This window comes from Fulmarus glacialis, unplaced genomic scaffold (assembly GCF_000690835.1).
Source record: "Fulmarus glacialis isolate BGI_N327 unplaced genomic scaffold, ASM69083v1 Scaffold42647, whole genome shotgun sequence".
NCBI lineage: Eukaryota > Metazoa > Chordata > Aves > Procellariiformes > Procellariidae > Fulmarus > Fulmarus glacialis.
The window spans coordinates 1-22126 of record NW_009225846.1 but is presented as its reverse complement, the minus strand read 5'-3'; the positions used below and the strand labels follow the sequence as shown (position 1 = coordinate 22126).

The following is a 22126-nucleotide window of genomic DNA, read 5'->3' as shown; positions in this document are numbered from 1 at the left end:
TTTTTAACAACATGCTACTGATAGTTGTTAACAAATAAAAAAAAAAATTTAATGATTTAATGTTTACATTACTTGAATCTGGTAGTATCCCAGGTTTGCATCCTAGTCAATTCAGTGATAAAATGTCGCTCGTGTGCAAAAGTAGCTACTGATCAGATGGTGGTTGTAACTGGAGTTTCCATATTCCCTTGCAGCAAAATGGGTTTTCTCAATAGATTTTACTATATAATTTATTATATAATTCATATCTTTATATTTTAAAAAAATTCACCGAGCTCTTAAATGTTCACTGGGTTATGTATGAGGATAATGTATAATGCCAGCAAAATTTGTACAATGGGACCTTTAAAGAAAGCTTTGTCTTTTGACACTCACTGATGACAAGAAAATAGATTATTCAGTTTGCATGTCCTCTGTGTTTTGTGATTCAGGCAGCTATTGAATCTCTGGAACTTCAAGAAGAAACAAAAGAAGAATCTGATGAAGAGGAGGATGATGACGAAGGGTCTGGACGATTACGTTTCAAAACTGAACGGAAAGAAGGAACAATAATTAGGCTCTCAGATGTGACAAGAGAAAGGAGAAACATTCCAGAAACTTTGGGTGAGGTTTTGTGGCAATGGACTGTTGCTGTGGAAGAGCTGTAATAAAAGAAAGTAAAAGACAGGCTTGCCAAAACTTTTAGAAAAGAGTTTAATGGCAAAAAATAGAACCGTCACCTTCTAACTTAGACTGGCCTATATACAAGTTGTCCAAAGTCATATGTAGTGTGTTGTAGCATGTGTAGTGTCTATCTCCTTGGGAATAATGTTTAAGCACACCATGTTTTGAAAACCATCGCAAGGTTTGTTCATTGAGAATTTTGTGGTGTCTTTAAAAGCTTTCGTGTTTTCAAGCAGTAGCTCTCTCATCTGTGCTTCACTACGTATTGTGGTGGAATACATTTTAAGGAATTCCTTTGGACTTCCATCTTTGGAAGGTTTTCAGTTGATAACACAAATCTTGTTACTTTTGTTCTGCTGTGAAATACCTGCATGTTTGCTGTTTTCCCCCAAGAACATAAGCGTGCTGTGAACCTGTTGTATTCCTACGGTTGGATTGGCCTAGAGAAATTGTAACTTGCTGAGGAGTGTGTTAGAAAAATATGGAAACCTCTGTTTTCTGGGTTCAGCTTTTCTAACATGGAACAATCTAGATCTCTTATACGACCTTGATTCTTTAGGCATTGTCTGAAAGGGTGTATTTTCTTCGTATTTGAGAAGCATAACACAAGTGTGTGTGTTTCTAGGAACACTGCTCCATGTAGCTAATGAGTTTGCCACTGCTAGTTCAGAAGAAGCAGTAGATTTGCAACTTTCTTGCAGCTGCTCTGTTTTAGTCTGTAAATAAAATCACATTGGTGTTTGGTTTTGAGAGTTAACTTCAAGACCCCTCATGTAGCATGGATACTCAAGTATCTGATACTGGTGTTGTACCTGCCCCACTGGGGATAACTAAATTACCTCTTCACGTTGGCCTTATGGTAGTGGTGGTAATAATAAATAATAATAATAAAAAGTCAAGTTAAAAAGGTGATACTAGGGAGATGGGCAGAAATTAAGTTTTACTTTCAGAAAGGTGTACCATTCTCATAGTTTTACTAGTGAACCAAAATATCAATTCAAACTATGGAGAAAAAGCCCTGATCTTTTGAAGAGAATCAAGATATGCAAGAGAAGTGAACTGGTAATGAAGGCAAATTGTCAGATATTGTTGGATAATTGTCAGATACCACTGGGGGAAGATGTATTTTTTGATGATACTTCAAGTTTTGCCAGACCGTAGGGATGAATCCTTTACACAGGATTGCTTTAAGATGGGGGCCATGCAGCATGAGCTTGGTAGCTAGTGCTTCTGCTTTCTTTCCAGATCAGTCAGTGTCTTTGGGCCAACAGAGCGTTTTGGAATTACATTACTAGAGCACATACCTAGATTGCCGCAACTCATCCTGATGAAATTTTCCTCTTACCTTAAAAGCCTTGCTTTGCAAAGGATGTTGGTTCTAAGGATTTTTCTCTTGATTTGCATAGCCTCCTAATTCTTTAATTGGGTTGTAAGGAATTTGGGCTTTTACTATGCCTGCAAAAATTGAGAAGCCTTAATTCTATAACCAAGGTGCTGTGACTAAGAGGACTTGTTTGTGAGCAGCAAGGAGTCAGCTCCAAAGGCTGAACCAGACTTTCACAGTGGTATTCATGTAGGTCATGTCGTGCTGTGAGTGAGATGTCGGTGCATGATTTTGAATCAAGATCTTTCTCATCTGTTGTTTGTATTTAGCAAATAGCTCTTCTTACTTGCAATTTCAGGCAAAGTGTGTATTAAGGGCCTTTATTCAGCATTGTTTTAATAATCAGCAATTGATTCTGGTTAGAATAAGACTGAAGGGAACCTTCTACAGGCACAGAGTAGTCTATATGGGCAAGGAATATTTTAGCTGAAGTGCATTCCAGATGTGTTTTCAACCATAAGACCATATTTTTACATACCACATAGAGACCATATCCTATTTATACAAAAGCTGCTGGTGGCTTTACAAAACAGAATATTTTCAGAACAAGAGTGCACTGGAATAGCTAAATCTCTGCACATAATTGCAAGGTAAATAACAATTCCATGCATTTTTGGATATCTGTGGAGATTTACTCTGTAGCTTAATGTAAAGACAAGACCAGCCAAAGGGAGAAAACCTGTAGTGGAGCTTGACTGTGAAAGGAACAGTGATTCGAATTAGACTTATTTTTAAGTGTAATTTTAAGTGATTCTGAGATACAAGGAAAAGGTGATGCTAATGTGGATGAATATATAAATTAAAGAGCTTTTTTTGAAACTTATCTTTGGCAAAAATACAATCTTGCTGTTATGAAATGGTTTCTATTCATACTAGTTTTTCATGTTAAGTTGTTGATAAAGAGACCAAATGGTTGACCATGTGGTGGAAAGTTAAACAGCAAAAAATACTTGTTTGCATATAAATACCTGCTTGCTTTTGAGATTACAGAGCAAATTTTTGCAGATGCTACTGGTTTAAAAATGAAACTTAATTGCAGATCTACATCTCCTTACTTCAAAATCTGAACATAGTTGAGAAAACACTTAAAGAGGAATTAACATTTCAGTTGAAGTTACAAACGTAATTTCCATCCTGTCACATTTTGGTGACCTTTTGTGACAGCTTGTCTCTATTGGAGGAGTGCATTCTTACTTGCTGATTAAAGATGTCATTTGAAACCATTTTATTACCAGCGATAGTGAAATTAATCTTGACACTTAGAGACACTGGAAAAATAATTGCTGATTCACTGCATTAACTGTGTGTGTGAGAACTGTACAGTGAGGATGAGAATAAGTGAGTGCTGGTAAAAATATGTAAAAATACAGAGTATTGTTATGAATGTAGCTGAGATCTTTCCTAAACATTTCTTTATCCAAGATAATGTAAGTAGTGGTTTTGAAAAGTTTAAAGGAGAGGTGTTGTAGGACAACTATGCAATTGATTTCTAGAGATACTGAGTTTATAATCTTTGATGAGAAATATTTTACTTCTTTCAGTGCATATAGTTGGAATTGTCGTCATGCTCTGGATTTAGTTACCTGTTAAGGAATGTGAAAAAAAATGGCTTTGTTTGGCATCACCAAACCAAAGCATTCTTTCTGTACCTAATTTAAAAACCAAAACAAAACCCTACACTTATGCAGAGCCATTTGCAAAGTGATAACAAAGTTTATTGGATGTGGTAGTACTTCTTGTTATGTCCTGCTTAGTTGGCTCATGTTCACTCTGATAACTAGTGGCTGAGATTTTGGGCAAGGCTAGGAAATTAAAATGAATGGTTTCACTGTTGTCCTGTTGCACTGTGTGCAGAAGCACATAGTGTAATCAAGTTGCAAGTCTGGATGATGGGGAGAAAAAAAGTTAAAGGAGAACATTTGCTAGCTCTCTATTTAGATTGCATATATATGTAAATGCATTTTTTTTTTAATAGCTGTTCTGGAATGTGGTTTATGTTGCAAATGTCTGCATTATCCAGGATAATAGGAATTCTGGGATTCTCAAACCTGGAGATTTGAAATGCCGTTGCTCTCAGGGAGCCGCCCAAGGCAGATGTAGCCGCAGAGACCTGTTCTCAGGGTTGGTGTAGGCAGGAGCCAGTGGCCGTGTGCTGCAGCAGCCTGCCCACGCTGTCCAGGGGGCATGGCAGCATCCAGCCTGGCGCAGTGTGTTCTGGTCACAACGCCCACAAGCTCTTAGCCAGGGAGAAGCCGTGGGCCTTTTCATGTGAATACCTGGCTATGCTTTGGAAGAGTCTAGGGAGGGAAGGAGGATCTCTTTTTCCTCTGCTCATCACCTCTTTTCTAGTTAGCGGTTTGATCTTGCTTTCAGGGAAGACAAGGACTATTTTCCTTGCTCCCCTCCCTGCAAAACTGTCTTCCACACGGTCTCCTCTCCTTGATCTCTGTACATGTGGCACAATGCTTTCAAATTTGATAAACAGCCCACCTAATAATTGAGCTGACTATTTTGCTGCATGGTGACTGATAGCAATATAAAGCACTTGAGGTATTCACAAGTTTAGTTCACTGCATGAGACTTTTGCAGTCTGCCTCTGAGGCTCTGAACCTGCAGTTTTGTGTGTAAGCAAAATTCTTCACAGGTAGGACACTGTTGCCTTCAGTGGCATGTTGTTGGGGGAGGTATGCTTGATGTTGATGTAGTCTCACTTTTTTTGTTGTTGTTGTTTAAAAATCATATGGTTAATTGTACTTCTGTGGTCATAGATGCGATATGAATGTAATGATGCATGCTGCAATGAATTCATGGGGGTTTTTGTTTTGGTTGGGATATTTTTTCCAAGGTCAGTGTTACACACAGTTTCATTTTTCTGGCTGAAAAACGGAATACATGGATTGTGCCTTTAAAGACACAGCCTCTAAAGTTTGAGAACTTTTGTGTAAAGAGAGTAGGAAAACAATTTATTAGCTTTCATTTTAAAGAGAGTGAAAAGTACCTGCACACATCGAAAATCATCAGGACTGACTTTCCTCTGGATGCTGTCATCCCTTTCCCAAGCTTAATCAGTGCAGCCCTCTGAGCTCATATTGTTTGGAGCAGCCCATTCTTTCTTCTAAAGTTGTTTCTATTCAGCGTCCTTCGATGTGTGCTCAAGAGGCTGAGAGACTCAGACATGATCTTGCCTTGTAGGAAGCCTAGCTGTATTCCCAGGTTCATTAAGAATTGCTTTCCTCACATGTGACTTCTAATCTGTTTAATAGGAGATAGCTTCTTGTCATCTTGAATGAATATCAGTGGTAGGTACTTGTTGCAATGACTGAACTTTGCTTTCCAAACTACTTTGCTGTGTTCAGTGTTGTAGTGTGGAAGATGGCAGAAAAATTGCCCTGTCTGTCCTATTCTTGGAGAAAAAAAAGAAAACTTTCCAGCTAGCAGCATGCCCAGGATGCCCTGCAGGATTTGGATCCTCTCTGGTTAAAGGGAGGAAAGCTGTTGCTTTGCAATGTAATGGCACCATTTCTTTCTGTAAGTATATGGGAGCTAGTGGTCTGTCTTTCCTGCAGATCAACTAAAAGCCTGTGTTAGCCCTTTCACACTTGCAAGCCTCTGAAGAAACTGAACTTGCTTCAGGTGTGGACAGGAAGGAGGCTTGAAATCAGAGCTCTATTTTTCCCATTAAACCAGCTTTTTTCATCCCTGATAGCTAAAGAGTGATAAGGTGGTTGTTTTAGTCGCATCTAGTGCTTTTGGTCACTTTGGACAAGAGTACATTTGTCTTAATTTTCCTCAGAAATCTATAGTGTGCACATTTAATACCATACTAAGACTTGAGGGAGTGTGATTCCTTGCCCCTTTCTAAGAATGCTGTGAGATTTTCCTGATAAAGCCTGATTGTCTTGGGCTCTGCCAATCTCTTGAGGCAGGTGCTAGGGCAAAGGTAGCATTTCATAAGAATATCTGGTGTGATTGTAAATTAAGGCTTTATGCCACTTAATTGCAGTGTCAGAGAGGGGAGAGAAAAGGAGGTAGACACACTTGTCTCATCACCAACATGCAGAAGTGAAATAGGAAACTATATGGCAGGTCCTGGGCTTTTAGGAGTCTGTCATGTTTGCTGTGTTCTTAGACAGTCAGCAAGTTCTAAACTTTTTTTTTTTTAAATCAAAAAGCCCCTGCTTTCTGGAGGTGCTGAATACCTCTGAAAACTGGGACATGCAAATTTACAGTCTTTGCAGCTCAGTCGTGCAGGTGGTTTTTGTAGCCAAGTAAGAACAACTGCCGCAGTGGCAATGCGCGGCGCTCACTCTTTTCTGCATTTCTGTCAATCCTCAACTTCAAAGACTAATTGAGATTACTTGTGAAGATGTTTAAGATGGTGGTTTAAGTAGCTTTGGCTATTAGACTCACAAGAAATTTTAATAATTTTCTAATTGCTTTAGTTATGTATTCTTGACGGAGGATATGTAGTGGTGTGGAGACGCAGTAGTGTCTCAGCTGCCAGATATAAACTGTTTTCAGTTTGATCTTCAGATACTACAACCATTATGTGTACTATTAGCAAGTAAAACCACTTTGTCCTGAAAAGTGGTCCCTGTACCCAGTCTCCTTTAACATTAAGAGCAGACTTTTTAAATGGAAAAATTGAATTCTTGCACTAATTGCCATTTATATGAATTCAAAATATGTTTTTATTTGTCATGAGAGTGTTTCTTGGAGAGTAGTTTAATTTTGCCCTGTTAGAGGCAGAAGTCAATTTTAGAGGTAACAAGGAATCTGACTGGCACATGGCAAAATCCTCAGCTGCGTGTTTGGGTTAAAGTTTATCCCCTTTAAGTAACTGAAACCTGGTGAGTGGTATTGCTCATACTGTCACAGTGTGTTTCCTGAAGTTTGTTGTAGACTTTCTCTATATTTCCAAGTAATGTAATTACCTGGGCTTGTTGCTGCATGGTTTTCTCTTAATGTTATCAACATTGTCCCAGGTTTCAAGCAAATTTGGCAGTCTTCGTTGAGTACCGTCTGTTCTCTGGTGTTTACCTGTCATGTGAGTTGAGTGGGTGTTATCAGTGGCCATGTATTTGACTTGAGCTGAGCACAGATTTTGAAGTGTGCTCTCTCTGAGTGGAATTATCACTTGTAAAGTACAGTTGGTTCTTCAACCACATACAATAAATAAAATATTAAGTAATTACATACTGCAAAAACACTTCAGTGACCAGAAAGTGCAAAAGAATCTGGCAGATAAAATCTGCTTATATGGAAAACTCAACATAGCCTTTACTGTAAAGTTTGGGGGTTTCATTGTGCTGCTTGACATTTCTGCAGATAAGTGAGATGTTGTTTAGGATAACACAATGTGAGAGGAGCCACAGCCTCCTTTTACAGCGTAAGGCAAACTTCAATAGCATTTAAAAAAAAACCCAAACCTTTTTGTTCATGTTTGTTTCATTTACCTGCTGTTTTTTGACTGTGCAACAGACACGAGTATCTGTGCTTTTTCCTTTTAAAGATGTCTTTAATGAAATGTTAACATGCCACCTAAAGGAGATCAAAGTGCCTGCAAATTTTATGTTAGTTGCAGGGATGCTTCCTTAGTCCTAGCAATGTTTTTTTCATTATATTCTCCATCTTTTCAGCACAAAGCTAAAATATTTTTTTTCCCATCTCTCTCTTTTAACAGAACTTTCTGCAGAAGCCAAAGCAGCATTACTTGAATTTGAGGAGAGGGAAAGGCAGCTTAAACAGGGACGGTATGGCTCAAGGAGAGGAGGGCGAAGAGGAGGCTCGGTTATGTGCCACGGAATGGGAGAACAAAGGAGAGACAATAATGATAGGGGCAGAATGAAGGATCACAGGCCTGCACTGCTGCCAAACCAGCCATCGACAATGGTACCTTTTAATCCTTAGTATTCTTTTAATATACTTTCAGGAAATTATGGAGAAACGCATTCTAAATTGTGAATCTTTACTAAGGTGGAATATATATTCCAACGGACACTTTTTGCTCTTTCAGGGCACTGTTAGGCAAGATGGGCTTTGTGTAACGTGGTGATTATGAAAGTATGTGCTTAGTCCTGTTACCAGCCTCAACTTGAGGAATCTCAAGGCCTCCAAATGAAAAATGGATTTCCACTCATACAACGCAATCAGGTTGGAGGAAAAAGTTAATTCCTCTGAGAAGTCCTCTACATGCAACATGGAAACATGTTCAGTTCCACATTATCAATAGTAATTTAGTTTGAAAAAATATGATTTTATAAAATATTTCTTGTTTTTTGTCAAACTAATATTTTTGCTGATGCTTCTAAAAAAATCTATTTGTATACCTACCATGCTATTATGGAGGCAAATAAAACCCTAGGAAGGTAATCACCACTAGATAAATTAGTATCTTGGGATTTCACATGAAGTTTAGCTTTGTTACTCTTTTTTTTCCCCCTGCGCTTTGTATCACAAACTGTAAGATGTTACTTTTCCCATCCAAAAAAAAACCCCAGCAAGTGTGTGATCAAGAGGTAGCCCATGCTTATTTTTGTTAACTGTCATAAAATGTACTGGAAGCTGAGATTGTAGAACAAAGCCTGTGTATGTCTTTGCAGGACAAGGTCATCTGTATTAAACAAAGGGGATTTTTTCCAACAGCAGTAACTCTAGGTGCTGATCACTAGCAGGAGTTGGTGGATATCGCAGCGGTTGAGAGCCCTGCAGTAGAATATTTCATGCTTTTAAAACAGTGAAGGTGGAATAATTTTTCTTCTGTATTGCTGCAGTCTTTGCTAGTTATTTTGATCTTAAATGTTGTAAACATATTGTGCTCATCACAATATCTTCTTCTTGTGCATACTTTGTAGCTGCTTTGCTTTATGTATATGGCTGCTGAAAAAAAATGATGTGTCGCATCTTTGTTACTAAAAGGTTGCCTGTTTGGGACTCTTCTTGCACTGCCCTTTGGAAGTTACTGGGCTAGGACTGATACCTACTATCAGTGAGTTCAGAAGCAGAAGAACATCTCTGAAGAGAAACATGATAATTATTTTTTTTTTTAATTATAACTGATTTTGGCCATTTGTGTTTGAAAGTGTTGAGCAGCAAGACACTTTCTTCAATGTTACAAAAGGTACCTTTGAAAGGTATCTTTAAAGTAGTTTTTTCTTCAAGCAGTATGGATAGGTGGGCTGCACTGATATCTTAAGAATCTAGCTTAATTTGTATTTTGACTTTTGTTGCTACTCTTAGGTCTGTTTTCCCAGAGAGGCTCCTCTATACATGAGACAAAAGTTAGTGGATTTGTTTTGATACTAGGACTCAGATTTCTAGTGATCATCACATATACCTTATTGCAGTTGATGACAGTTTCCAGTGACATATGCAGAACTCTACATATGAAACTAGACAGTTTCACCGTTAAAAATAAGTGAATGAAAGTCTGCATTCCCTGTGTGCTTCCTTGCTCTTTGCCATCTTCTCCTTCACATGAATGTCTTCGATTGTTCCTTTGCTTTCCCGTGCTGATGGTTCTTAACAGTTCCAGTTGATGGTATGGCAAAGAAGTTTTTCTGTTCATATTTGGCCTTAATTGTTCTCCAGAGGTGTCTTGGTTTTGTGCTGGTTTATGTCAGGATATTTTAACTTTAAAGCCTATTGACTTTATTCTTTTGTCTGACTTTAGACTCATTCACAGAGGTTAATTCCAACACACCAGCAACCTGTTAGGAGTCTGTTCCAGCAGCACCAACAGCAACAGCAACAACAACAGCAGCAGCAGCAACAGCAGCAGCAACAGCAGCAGCAGCAGCAACAGTTACAATCTCTGCTTCCTTTACAGCATCAGCATCATTCTTCTCCTCCTCCAGGGCTACATATGCCCCCTCAGATAGAAACGCCTAGAATAATGATGACTCCACCTCCAGTGACACCTCAGCAACCGAAGAACATACATATAAATCCGCATTTCAAGGGGACAGTAGTGACGCCTGTACAAGGTGAGCTTTCTGAACATCTTCCCAGTCATGCGAGCATGACTCATCTTATTCTTTGCCAGGGATGCAACAATTTGTTTATCACTTCATGGAAATGTGCTTCAGGCTGATACTTTCCCATAAGCTTGAAACAAATGTTTTGCCTAAAGTAAGACATAATGTTGTTGGACTGTGGCCAGCTGAAATAGTAAAGCCTTTTCAAGTTCTTTATCATCTTTGTTACTCTACTGTAAAGCCTGCAAAGAGCAGTAAAAATGGAAACTGAAAAGAGAATGTGCTTTTTAAAAGTAGCGAATGTCAGTTTTCAAAACTAGGTAAGTACTGCAGTTTATAATTTCCCACATCATTCTAGCTTCAGCCAAGTATTCACAGAACGACCACCCACCTATTTCAGTGAGAGTACACTGAGGCACTCCTTGCACTGTAATTGGTCTGTGAAAGGTACCAGCTGCTATCCTTACTTGACAAGATACATACCCTCAGTTCTGCTTTCAGTGCCACATTTGTGATTGTTTGATTCGCAGCCTGCAAGTACGCTTTTTCCGTAACTTAACACAAGGACTCTTTGGGCTATACTTTTTAGGGCAGCTCTCAGCAGAGCTGTTAACATTACTATTTATTTGGGAAGTGTTTAATCCCTAAGAGGATAAAAAAAAAAGACACCTATATAGGTCTGATTTGTAATTCTGTTGGGACTAGACAAGTAAAGAAATACATATATATTTATACATATTTACCATTAGGTTTTCTGTATTTTTCCCCCTTCAAATCCCAGAACTCCAAGCCAGTGCTATGTTTGCTTCATTTATTTGACCAATGAAAGGTAGGAATTTGGCAGGGTAGGATATTGCTAGTTGATAGAGATCTGTTAGGCTTCTCACAGATGACTTCATAGTAGTTGTAGAGATTATTTCACTTTTTCCTGTCTAATAAAATCAGTGCTTCCCACCAAATTATGTATCAGGACAGATTATATGGAAGCAGTCCAAAGGGTCCTTTAGTCTTAGATTTATGCCTTCTCTGCATTTTCCTAACATTTCTGAAGCAACAGTTCTTGTTTTGTGAAAAGCAAAAATTTTTTTTAGACTATTCTAGATGCCTCTCCTCTCTCCCCCTGTGAAACAGTCAACAAATCTTCTGCATCTAGGTGAACAAGTTTCCTCCTAATGCCAGAAATGGCTACTGAGGATTTTTGCCTTTGCCTAACGTCAAAAGTATACCAGTGTATCTTCTTTCTTTTGTCTGAGTTGTTTTTTTCACCTTATCAGATGGCTTCAGGCTTGTCTCAGCCTTACCACTACCTCTGTGGCACTGTGGGTATTCCAGGGACCTTGCTTTATCTTAGGCATAGTCTTTTTTTCTGTCTTTACTTGCAGATCCTCATTTTAACAAAGTTGTCTACCTCCTGCATGTTAGGAGAACTTCAGTATTGGATTTGTAGTCTTTTTTTAGATCTTTTTTACCTGCTGACTTTGTGTGCACATTCATTTCTTCACTGGTAAAAGTCTAGTCGTCGTTTCAGAATGAGCAGCTCTGGAGAATGAGTGATCCATTTTTGAATGGTGTAAGACCTGTATTTCAGTGAGGAAGATCTTTGCTATGTGTATTGATGGGAACTGGTTCATATGAAATACCTTTGTGCCATCCATTTTACTGAAGGAATCCTTGGCAAGACTACTGAATATTTCTGCTAATAGGTATGCAGCATACTATTAAATGCAATCTTTTAAATCACTGTAGAATTTTAATCTTCTTGATTTGAGAGCGTGTATGGGAAGCTGAATCTTCTGCAGTGGCTGAGAGTAGTGGCCATCTCAGTCTCTTGGTCTGCAGCAGTACAATTATGTTACATGAAAGTATACATGTAACATGTGTAGGAAATCAGTAGTCTTCTTCAGGGAAAATGAGCATAATTCTAAAATCTTCAATGGCATTTGCATATTAAGATGAATTTTTAAGCAGTCACTGCAGGCAAATGGTAGACAGAAATACCAGTATAGGGAGAGCTGTTCTAAACTTCCTCTTAAAAAGTCCTCCTCAGTTTAATCCATCTGCTTGAGGCCCCAATAGGCAGAGACTGGTAGTTGACAACATTAGGATGTGTTTCACGTGCAGCATCACTTATTTCAGGGTAACAGGAAGTATGAAGGATCAGATTGACTTCTTGTTCTTGATGATGTCCTGCCCCTTCTTGGCTGAATATATTTCCAGATGCATGAGCGTTTTTACACATTGGAGAATACAGTCAGATAGGTGCAAAGTTTATGGGGATTCTGTTGTTGAAAATGTGAGCCTGGAAGTTAAAAATGCCATGTCTGGAAGTGCATGATGTGCACACTTAGGTTCTGGTAATTTTAATGGTGTGCTGTCATGTTTTAGTGTAGACTGGCATTTTTTTCCTCTCTAATTTTATGACAGGATTAAGCTCACATACTTCTAATTGTCAGCACCAGGAACACTTTTTCTAACTGCAAATCATAGAAGTATACTTTCTCAACATCTTTTTGGTTTGAGTTAGTCTTGAAATGCGTCGAGTATATCAGTATTTTCTAAAATACACTCAAACCTCCTGTAAATTGTTACGAAATTTTCATGTGAATAAAATAGCATGTATAAGAGCTCTAGTAGCCAGCTACTTCAGCCTGAAAGTGAGTTGAAGCACTCTTGAAGAATCCTATCATTGGCTTATTCCTTTGATGTCTTGAAGGCAAATCTCTTACAGTGGCCACCATCTGCCTGCCCAGCCTCGAATCTTGGTTCAGAAAAATAGTTACTTTCAAGTCAGTTTTGTTTCAAACAACTTTCTAGCCTTTGAAGCTTCATAAATGATTAAGAAGGACTGAGTCTATCAAAACCCCCAAAACCGTTATGTGAGCCTCGGCGCGTACATGTTGCAGATACTGTTGAGTTGGCAGGCAGTTACGCCTTTTGTGGCATTTGAATCCCATGTCTTTTAGTTGCTTGCTTGTCATATAGTTTTCTCTTTTCTTTGTGTCCTATTTTGTAAATTAGTTTTGAGTTGTAAGTAGTAATTTTTGGCTGAATGCATGTCTGAATTTGAGTATGAGCAATTTACAAATGCTGGAGGACTGTACCTAGATATACTATGAAATACTAATTCAACATGTGATAATAGATACTGAGTTTTTTCCCCTTAATGTTTGTACCACAGATAACTATTTCAAGGATACTGTGGTGCTGCTAAAATTGACATGTACTGATGAGCAGTGTATGGCAGCTCAGTAGATTAGTATGCCATTTACCTTTTAAAAACTGTTTGGTGTCTTGGGAAAAATTACATTATAATTCTGCTAAATAATCAATATGGGAATTGCTTCTTCATCTTTTCAGGTATAGCATTGGAATTTACGGCCAAAAGCAATTTAATCTTCTTAAAATAGTGTCTAACAGCATGCTGTGTATTATTTTGAAACATACTTTTCAAACCTATGGAAGATTTGACATCAGGAAAATGAATGCCTGTTTGAGACTTTGCTGCTTCAGCAAGTGTCCAAGGATTGAAAAGGCACAAAGTTTGAACTACTATCTTTCATGAGTATTAAATTCATTTGGTTAAAATATATATATATCTCTATATGCTACTGCCAGAGGCAGGATACTGAAATAAACACAAGTGCCCTGTTCAGTTGACATTTCTCTACATTTCCCACCTTACGTGATTTTTCTCAGTGCCTCTCTGACCTGTAATACCTGAGCTATTTTAGTCCTAGTTCTGTCATTTTTTTCCAGGTGGCCATGGCTGTTTGGTATCAACAGATGTTCAATAGAAGCCAAAATTAGACTATTCAAACTAATTTTCTCACGTAACCCGATACAAAGTTTGTATGCAGTCGTTCGGTGCTGAAAGACTGGTGCAATTAGTTTACCCCATCAGTCCCCGAACTAGTAAACCACAAGTACTTAACAAAAGTGGATAGAAGCCAGACATGGACATGAACTAAAAATAAGCAGTAATGCATTAGTTCTTGTGCCTCAATTACCAAGGAGAAGGGGATTTTTGAGGCATCTTATCAAACTCTATGATGGGAAATGCAGCTAGTTTAAGGGAGGAGTTGGGTGCGTTTCTTAACATCTTTCCTGCTCTGAAGTGTAATACAAAGTTGATGTTTAACCCTCTCACTTTCAGAAATGCTAAAAACAAATTGAAGAAAAATGAACTTACTAAAAGTTTTTAGTAAATGAGCAAACACATTCAGTGCTGTTTGATTGAAATGCTTTATTTAACTTCTCTAGGCCTTCTGTTTAACATAGAACATTTGTACTTTTAACACTTAAACAACTCAATGAGGAAAAAAAACTGCACTGGAAAATGGGAAATCGGTCATTATATTTTTTACTGGGGATTCAAATATAGAATCAGTCCCCAAGGTGATCCAGCAGTAGATGCTTTGTGCATTATGCCATAATACAAAGTGAATATTTTGGGAAATTTTTTTGTGACTAGTCTTTTGAAATGCAGTTGTATGGACAAGTCATCCAGGTTAATGCCCCTGAAATCCTAATTTTGGAAGTTATTTTTCAGGAAGAGGGTCTTCTAATTCTTCTTGGTGTTTCTTTATGAAATAGCAGTCTTTCATCTGAGATCAGCACAGTGATCATAGTTGCCTATACCATTATGGTGGCAAGGCCACCCTAAGTAGTTTTTGCTTGCTATTAATTGCCACTGTCTGCCTCATTTCACCCTCTTATGAACAGTGATTTATACCAGATCGAGCCTCTCATGCCCATGGTTGGTGGTGAGACTGGGACATACCTAGGAAATCTTGAGGGGTGTGAAGCTGAGAAGGCAAATTAATCATGTACTCTTCTATTTGAAACATGAAATTATTGTTAGAGTCTCTGTCAGCTTTGTCTAAGAGATGTCTTTGGCTGAGTAAGTATTCTAGTTTTCCTTCCTGCAACAAGGAGCAATTTAATTCTCAAAAATGCAGAATTAAATTATGTGAATTAACTAGGAGAATCCTAATTGCACTGTTGCATGTTGTGGAGGAGGGAATGGTTACTTAAAGTTAATTGTAGGAACTGTTACATGTGAGGGTAAATGTAGCAGATTTTAATCATGGCTTCTTATTGCAACGGCTTTTGGAAATAACAGCAACAACTGTTAGGTAAAACAAATGGTGTTAAAAGGTGCTTCTTGTTTCAGTGCCCTTGCTGCCAGTTCCAGCCCAGCCAAGACCTGCTGTAGGACCCCAGAGATTTCCTGTGAGTAGCAGCTGTTTCTTCTTCTCTGATATGGATAAGCATACATTTGCAAGGAAATATTAATATAGCAAATAAAAGCTGTTCTAGTGAAATACAATTTTAAGGATTTGTAAATATTGACAATACACTCTGCAGTTGAAAATGTTTGTTAAAAGCTTAAGGTCAATGGATTTTTGAGAGTAGAATTAATTCTGTTTAACTGTAAAATTGTTGAACCAGTCTCTCCAGTGGGAGAGGCATGAATGCATCTTGTCTTAAGGAATATGGGCTTCATTTTATTACTTGACTCTTTCTGTATAAATAGAATCCTTATTTTATTTGGTATAATAAAAGGCTATTTGAAATAATCCCTAAGCTTAAAAAGCAGTATATATATTTTTATTGTAAAAATCAGCAAAATTTCGTTTTTATCATTCCTTCAGGCATTTAAATGCTCTCATATTTTTATATAAAAAATGGAATGACATTGCATGACCTCGCTTTCTCGTATGTTTCGAACTTCCAAAACAAACAAAGCTGCTTCACTATCCTCATTTCACTTGATAATTGTTTTTAGTTCTGTGAATGGAGAGAGTGCATACTTCTAGACCTTTTCCCATCACTTCGCAATTTTGTGGTCCTAAATTTTTAGTTGAAGTGATTTGCAGAGTATCAAAATAAGCAAAAGAATAATTTGTGCAATATTGCCTTAAATATTTTCAAATGAAGACTCATATATTAAGTTTCCCAAATATATAAAACATATGAAAATTATCCTCTGTTAATGTGTGCAGTGTTGAAGGAGGAAAGTAGATGTTTGTGAACATCTGTGTAGTATCACACAATAAATAACTTGCATAGAGATCAGATGTATTTGAAAGAAGCAGGTTTCAGAAACCTGCTGTGACTTTTGATTGCCATGTGCATATCTGGTTGGTTTTGATGCAGGGTATTTTTCATACAGGACATCTAGCTGAGGAATTGTGATGTCCCTATTTCATGCAGTAACTGAGTTTTTAAATTGCCATGTTTCTTCTGCAAAGTATAAAAAGGTTAAGCAGTAAAACCACAGTTTCATCAAGTAAATTCATGTTATATAATTTCATCATCAACACTTTAATCGGAGATGGTTTTCTATTAAAAAATACTGCGGTTTTCAGAGGAAATAGTTTTCTTCAGCAGCCTTTAGTATTATGTGGAGACCTTACTAACATTTAAAAAGTAATTTTAATTGTTTTTTATGAAAAAAGTATCTTGCATTTGTTTTCCTTTGACACTAAGTTGCTTTGCCAATAAACATAATTTGGGATGGAAGAGAAATTGGAGGACAAGGAATATCTGTAAAGGCATTGTAATTGACATCTTTGAAGTGTGTTTCCATCAGTGTAGAAAAATTGGAAATTAATTTTTTTAAATTGACTGTGAAATTAGATTTTAATTCTGTTCACTTTTGGTTTTGCAAGTTGAGAAGTACTGCAAATGTAGCTAATCTTGCATGCAACAGTTTTCAAAAGGGAATAAAATAGATTGAACATTTTTGGTAGGACTCTTGCTCCTTTTCCCTGAAGGAAAATACTTGACTGCTTGCTGCCTTTTTATGTAAGCAATGCACTAGCAAAGAGTCAGTGTAATTCTTTTTTCATAAAGAGGAGGACGGCTGGCTTAACCAAGAGCATCCAGTACTATGATTTGGTTGCCCTGAGTGTGGGTTGGTTTGTTTTTTTTTTTTCTACTTCAGCTAGTAACCTGCTATATGACCCTGAGAAAGTTACTTAATCTTTCCATGACTCAGTGAGTTATAAAATGGGTATAATATGGACTTCCCTTACAAAGAACTTTATAAATTTTGCATAGGTTATCAGTCATACTAGGATTAGGAATTACGTGTCACTCTGTACATATCTCATGTTTGTTTTATTAAATATAGTATGTTAGCTCTTGAGCTGAAGACAAATTTACTTTCTGACTTGAACGTTTTATCTTGCAGAACTACCTTTTTTGCTCTGTTACATGTCAAATGCCTTTGTGCCATTATAATTCACTTGTTTATGTATAAATGTTGACTTATAGCAATACAGCAATGGTTAGACAACTTTGACAAGCCATTTGAAAAAGATCAAAGAAGTATTCCAGACTATAGTTCATTCATCCTTTTCCTCACTGTAGAAAGAATCTCTGGATATGTAGTAACTTGAATTTGCTCTTGTTTTTAGGATTGCCTAATCAAAGGATAATAGTCAACTGATTTTTCTGATCACTTTGTTTCTAAAAAACTGTGGGGTTAGAACTAAGTATTTGTGGCCCGCTTTCCCCTTTAACTTTGAAATGGATGGTTTATTTTGATTGAATGTGGCAGAGGTGGAAACGTTAAAGGTACTGAAATTCTTGCAAGGGAGAGACCTAAAAGCGGCTAGTGCCCTAACTGAAGGAAAAATTGCCTCTGAGTTCCTATCTTATCTGGGAGAGAAACCTCTCAGAGAGCCTGTGTGTTCTCCGAACATGGGAAGAGCTTCAATCAGAGCTAATCAATTGCAAGTCATAAATCCATTGGAAACCAGGTGTTATTAATTTAGGGCTAATGAAGTGACTTGTAACCATGTAATGGTTAATTCTTACAGCCTTTTGCAGAACGATGTAATTGAAGAGTTGAACAAAGTTGTGATGAATGTGTTAGCATATTGGCGTGAGTTCTAAATTACAAGAAACAATGTAGTACTAAATCAGGGTAATGTTGATCAGGATTGAACCTGCTTGGAGTTGGGACTGATTAAATTTACATAACCTTGAATCTAAATTTTAATATTTCAGGATAGGGCTCATTGTTCAATTACTTCTTACTTAAAGCTTAACTCCTGAATTGTTTAGAGAGGAAGTACTAGAAAGGACATAATGGAATGCATCTGTGTTCCCTACTTAGAGTTATTTTAACATTTACAGTAATCTTGAATCAAGCAAGGAAGTTGTCTGTCTCTTATTCTGTAAGCATTCAAGGTGACTTAGTGTGAATGGTGTTTGAGAGCTATATTCAACTGGTTAGGACTGAATAAATAGTGGATCTGAGGCATGTTATAGCTGAGAAATGTGGTGAACTTGTGGTAACTAGGAGTTAAAGACCTGAGTTCTGCGAAGACTTCTATGCTTGTCTGAATTGCACAGTACTTTTCAGGTGGCTGTAGTTGATGCTGATATTTCTCCAGGTATTTGAATTAATGTGGAACTGTGCAAGTGCAGCTGCATGTTTTCTTTAAATTGTTTAAAGAACAGATTAAGCTAACCTCTTTGGCAGAGTCCTTCTGAAGGTCTTGCTTTATCATCTGCCTTTGCTTTAAAGTGGTTAAGATGCCTTTTTCTGAGTTCCTGTCTCAGTGTCACAGTTGGTATTTCACAAATAACAGTCTACTTTGGGGACTGAAGGAGAGTGACATACTTTATTCATAAACTAATTGTATGGGTCTTCTGAACTTTTCACATGTTTTCTGATCAAATTATTGATTCTTGTGGATGCCCCAGTGCAGGTACAGAGCCTATGGTTTTTGTTGTTACACAAGAGGGACCATTGTGGTTCTTGTCCTCTAGTGTTTGTTATCTGGGCTAATTTTTCTTTCAACTCCTGCGTTCTGTGAAGCAGGGTGGGGTAAAACAAGGGAAGAAGAAATTAAATAGAAAATGGAAGAGGTGTTTCTAAACATTTTATATGTAGGCTGCTGCTAACTGACTATTATAGAGGCCAGATCATGACTTAATATGAAACTACGAGCTAAGTTGATGGTCCAGAGTTTTTCATCCCTTATGCAGGTCCACCAGCACCTTCTGTGTCTGAAATATTTCAGTGTTTGCCTGAAGAAAAATTTATAAAGACTTCTTGCTTCAAACATCATTTATTTAACTTAATGAACACTGAAGTAATACTCATATGTGGTACCTCTGCAATTTTTTAAGAACATAGAAGTGGAACGAGTGTTGTCATGCCCACTTTGGGATAGAGTGTGGCAGAGGGAAGGTGTTTTCACTGTCAACATTCTTCAGCCAGAAATTGTGAGGTAACCCTAGCATCCAAATTTGGGGCTGGAGTGGGGCATTTGGAAGGTTGGGAGAACCTGCCTCACACTGCTCAAGGCAGAAGACAGGAATTCCTCAGATCTGAGGCCATTCCCCCTCTGTCTCTGCCCTGGATCCTCTTCTGAAACTGCTGCAGAGAGAGCAGAGCCTGTTAACGCAGCTGTGCATCTTTATCCAGGGGAATTTTCAGGAAATTGGGATAAATTCTGCTTTAGCTCCTGTCCTTAACCTGACACCCTGGGCGTGGGGTGAGCTGGGCAGATGTCCATCCCACAGACACATTTTATTAACTTTAGTCAACTTGAGTTTCATAGCTGCAGTTAGGAATAGTCTGAAGTGGCACGAAGCACAAGCTGAACTGGCACTAGTGTCTGCCTGACTAATTTATTGCAGGGAGGCTTTGATGCTTTTTAATGCACAAAGCTTTTCTCCTCTGATAGGACACCTTAGTGCACTGGGTACCTTTTAGGTAACTGTTGGATTAAAGTCTGAAAAAGTTGAATTGTATAACATAAGTTATGTTTTATTCAGTATAAAAATAAGACTTTAATAGAGCAACTTGTCCTCAGGTCCTTGTGAATATTCTACATCGCATGTCTTTTCAGTTCCCAGGGGGTTTTGATGTGAGTTGGTTTTGGAACTTACCTTACAATTTCCTTTGAAAATCATCTTTATCCCAAAAGAATACTTGATTTTTTTTTTTCCCTTAAACTGCAAAAACCTTAGTAAACTTTATATTCCCATTCAGCATGCTTCCATGTGATCTCCAGGACATCAGGTGTTGTCTTAAACAGATGCTGTGAAAGGCAGTTGATTAGTCTTGATTCAGTTTTTCTCACCATTTCTGAAAGCTCTAGTTTGACGAATTCTGAGCTTTCAAGTGTTGTTTGAAATTCATACACTGCTTCTAAGTACTTCTTTATGCTTTAATCTGTGAGAGGTTTTTAAACCTCTGGTGCCCAGTTGTTGCTCAGAACAGAGGTCACTGGCTTCATTGCCACTTGCTTGAAACGTTTCTTAGACAAACAGTGTATTAGTGCTATACAAATTAATTATGAAAGGTACATTAGAACACGATTTACTGCTTTTTCCCCAAAGTGGCCCTTGGACTGACTTGGATCAGCCTACAACACCATTTTAGCAAACTTGGGTCAGTTTAATGGATATTACAATGTACGTGGGTGTGTGGGTGTGCCTTTATGTAAACACCTCTTGCAGTATGTAGAAGCAGAAATTTGCAGTGCTTTTGAAAACAAAACTCCTTGCAATAGTGTTCGCTGTTTGTTGTGGGAAATGCAAATAGGGAGTACAATTTTTTTCCATTATTTCAAATTCGATTGTGAGTTGCTATGAGTGAATAAGGGTTTTAGCAACTTTTACTAAGGTTGTGGCTCATATTCTCCAGTACTCACAGTAAGGACAATTTAAACAGTCCTGCATCTGAGTACAGGCAGTTGTTTTAAGCTGATATTTAGTAAGTAATGGTATTTAGTAACTAGTACATATTTGCAACAGTATACATGTAGGAGACAAACTGTTACTAGAAATAAAAAGCTGCTTGTGAAAATGATTTTCCTACTTCCTCACAATTATTCTGCTTTAGCTATGGCTTTACTATAATGAGTAACAGTAAATGAAATTTTCACTCTATTACTGTGTAGCAGTGGCAGATCACAGGTAGTGTAGAAGGCATTTTGTTTTCATTTAACAGGATACATGGTATCAGGTGGTGTTGATTGACATTTCTTGGATAGTGCTTTATACAGCATTTCATGCAAATCATGTTTGAATGAGAATGCTGCATCAAATTACATTTCTTTCAGATTATAGCCCTTGCAGATGTGAGACAGAGCTTGTTCAGCAGCTAGCAAAAAGCTTTCGTTTTTAACACTTAACTGTTTTCACAACTTGACTGCAAAGCCCTATAATTACAGCACTTAAGATAGTGAAGGAATGATGGGCACTTTCTCTTATCAGATCTATAAGTAGTAGCAAGCAGATGCAGCATGAGATCCCTCCAGCTGTCAAATATTGTCAGGCTGGCATAGAGGGAATGCAGTTTAAAATGCAGGTGACATAATACCCAACATCCTCCATTTGCTAGTGGGCTTCTGATTAATCACGATTACCATACATTATCATACCATCAAATTTAATCATATCAATGAATTCCCATCTGCAGGAGAAGCAGCAGCAGCTAAACATGATGGTAACAGCTATTAAATAAGAAAGAAATAGATGGTTTCTAAATGCAGTAACCCTTTAACTTGTCATGCTAGCTCTACTGTGCACAAGCTCTGTAGATATTAAAATCAAACAGAAAACTTGTTAATTTATATGTCATAGTTATTGTCATTTACCTTTCTGTTAAGTATTTGCTATTTGACACTGCCAAGGAAACTGGAGTTGTAGATATTTTTATTTTTTAAAATTTTTTTTTTCTGTGTTAATGATGCTAGATTTTCTTCAGTCTCAGCTTTATTTAGTACCGGCTAAATACAGAATCACAGAATGGCTGAGGTTGGCAGGGACCTCTGAAGGCCATCTTGTCCCACCCTGTGCTCAAGCAGGGCCACCCAGAGCTGGTTGCCTAGGACCGTGTCCAGGCGGCTTCTGAATATCTCCAGGGATGTAGACTCCACAGCCTCACTGGGCTACCTGTGCCAGCGCTCACTCATGTAGCTATATAGCCATTAATTAGACACCTATATGCGTAATATGTTTTTCTCTTTGCTTCGATAAAAATCTGTGTGCTTTGCTCACAAGGCTTAAAAGTTCAAACGTCGTTCATACAAATATATCAAAATCACAATATATAGCTATATATATATAT

General features: G+C 37.7%; 1 protein-coding gene across 1 annotated transcript; it reads left to right on the top strand.

Annotated features, from left to right (window-relative positions):
- Positions 1 to 431: 431 nt before the first annotated feature.
- LOC104080277 (RNA-binding protein 33-like) lies at positions 432 to 15255 on the top strand (the record flags this gene model as incomplete). Its single annotated transcript, XM_009582612.1, has 4 exons — positions 432 to 603; positions 7731 to 7939; positions 9720 to 10032; positions 15197 to 15255. Coding segments are annotated over 4 exons (753 nt in total), but the record flags the coding sequence as incomplete, so codon positions are not given.
- Positions 15256 to 22126: the final 6871 nt, after the last annotated feature.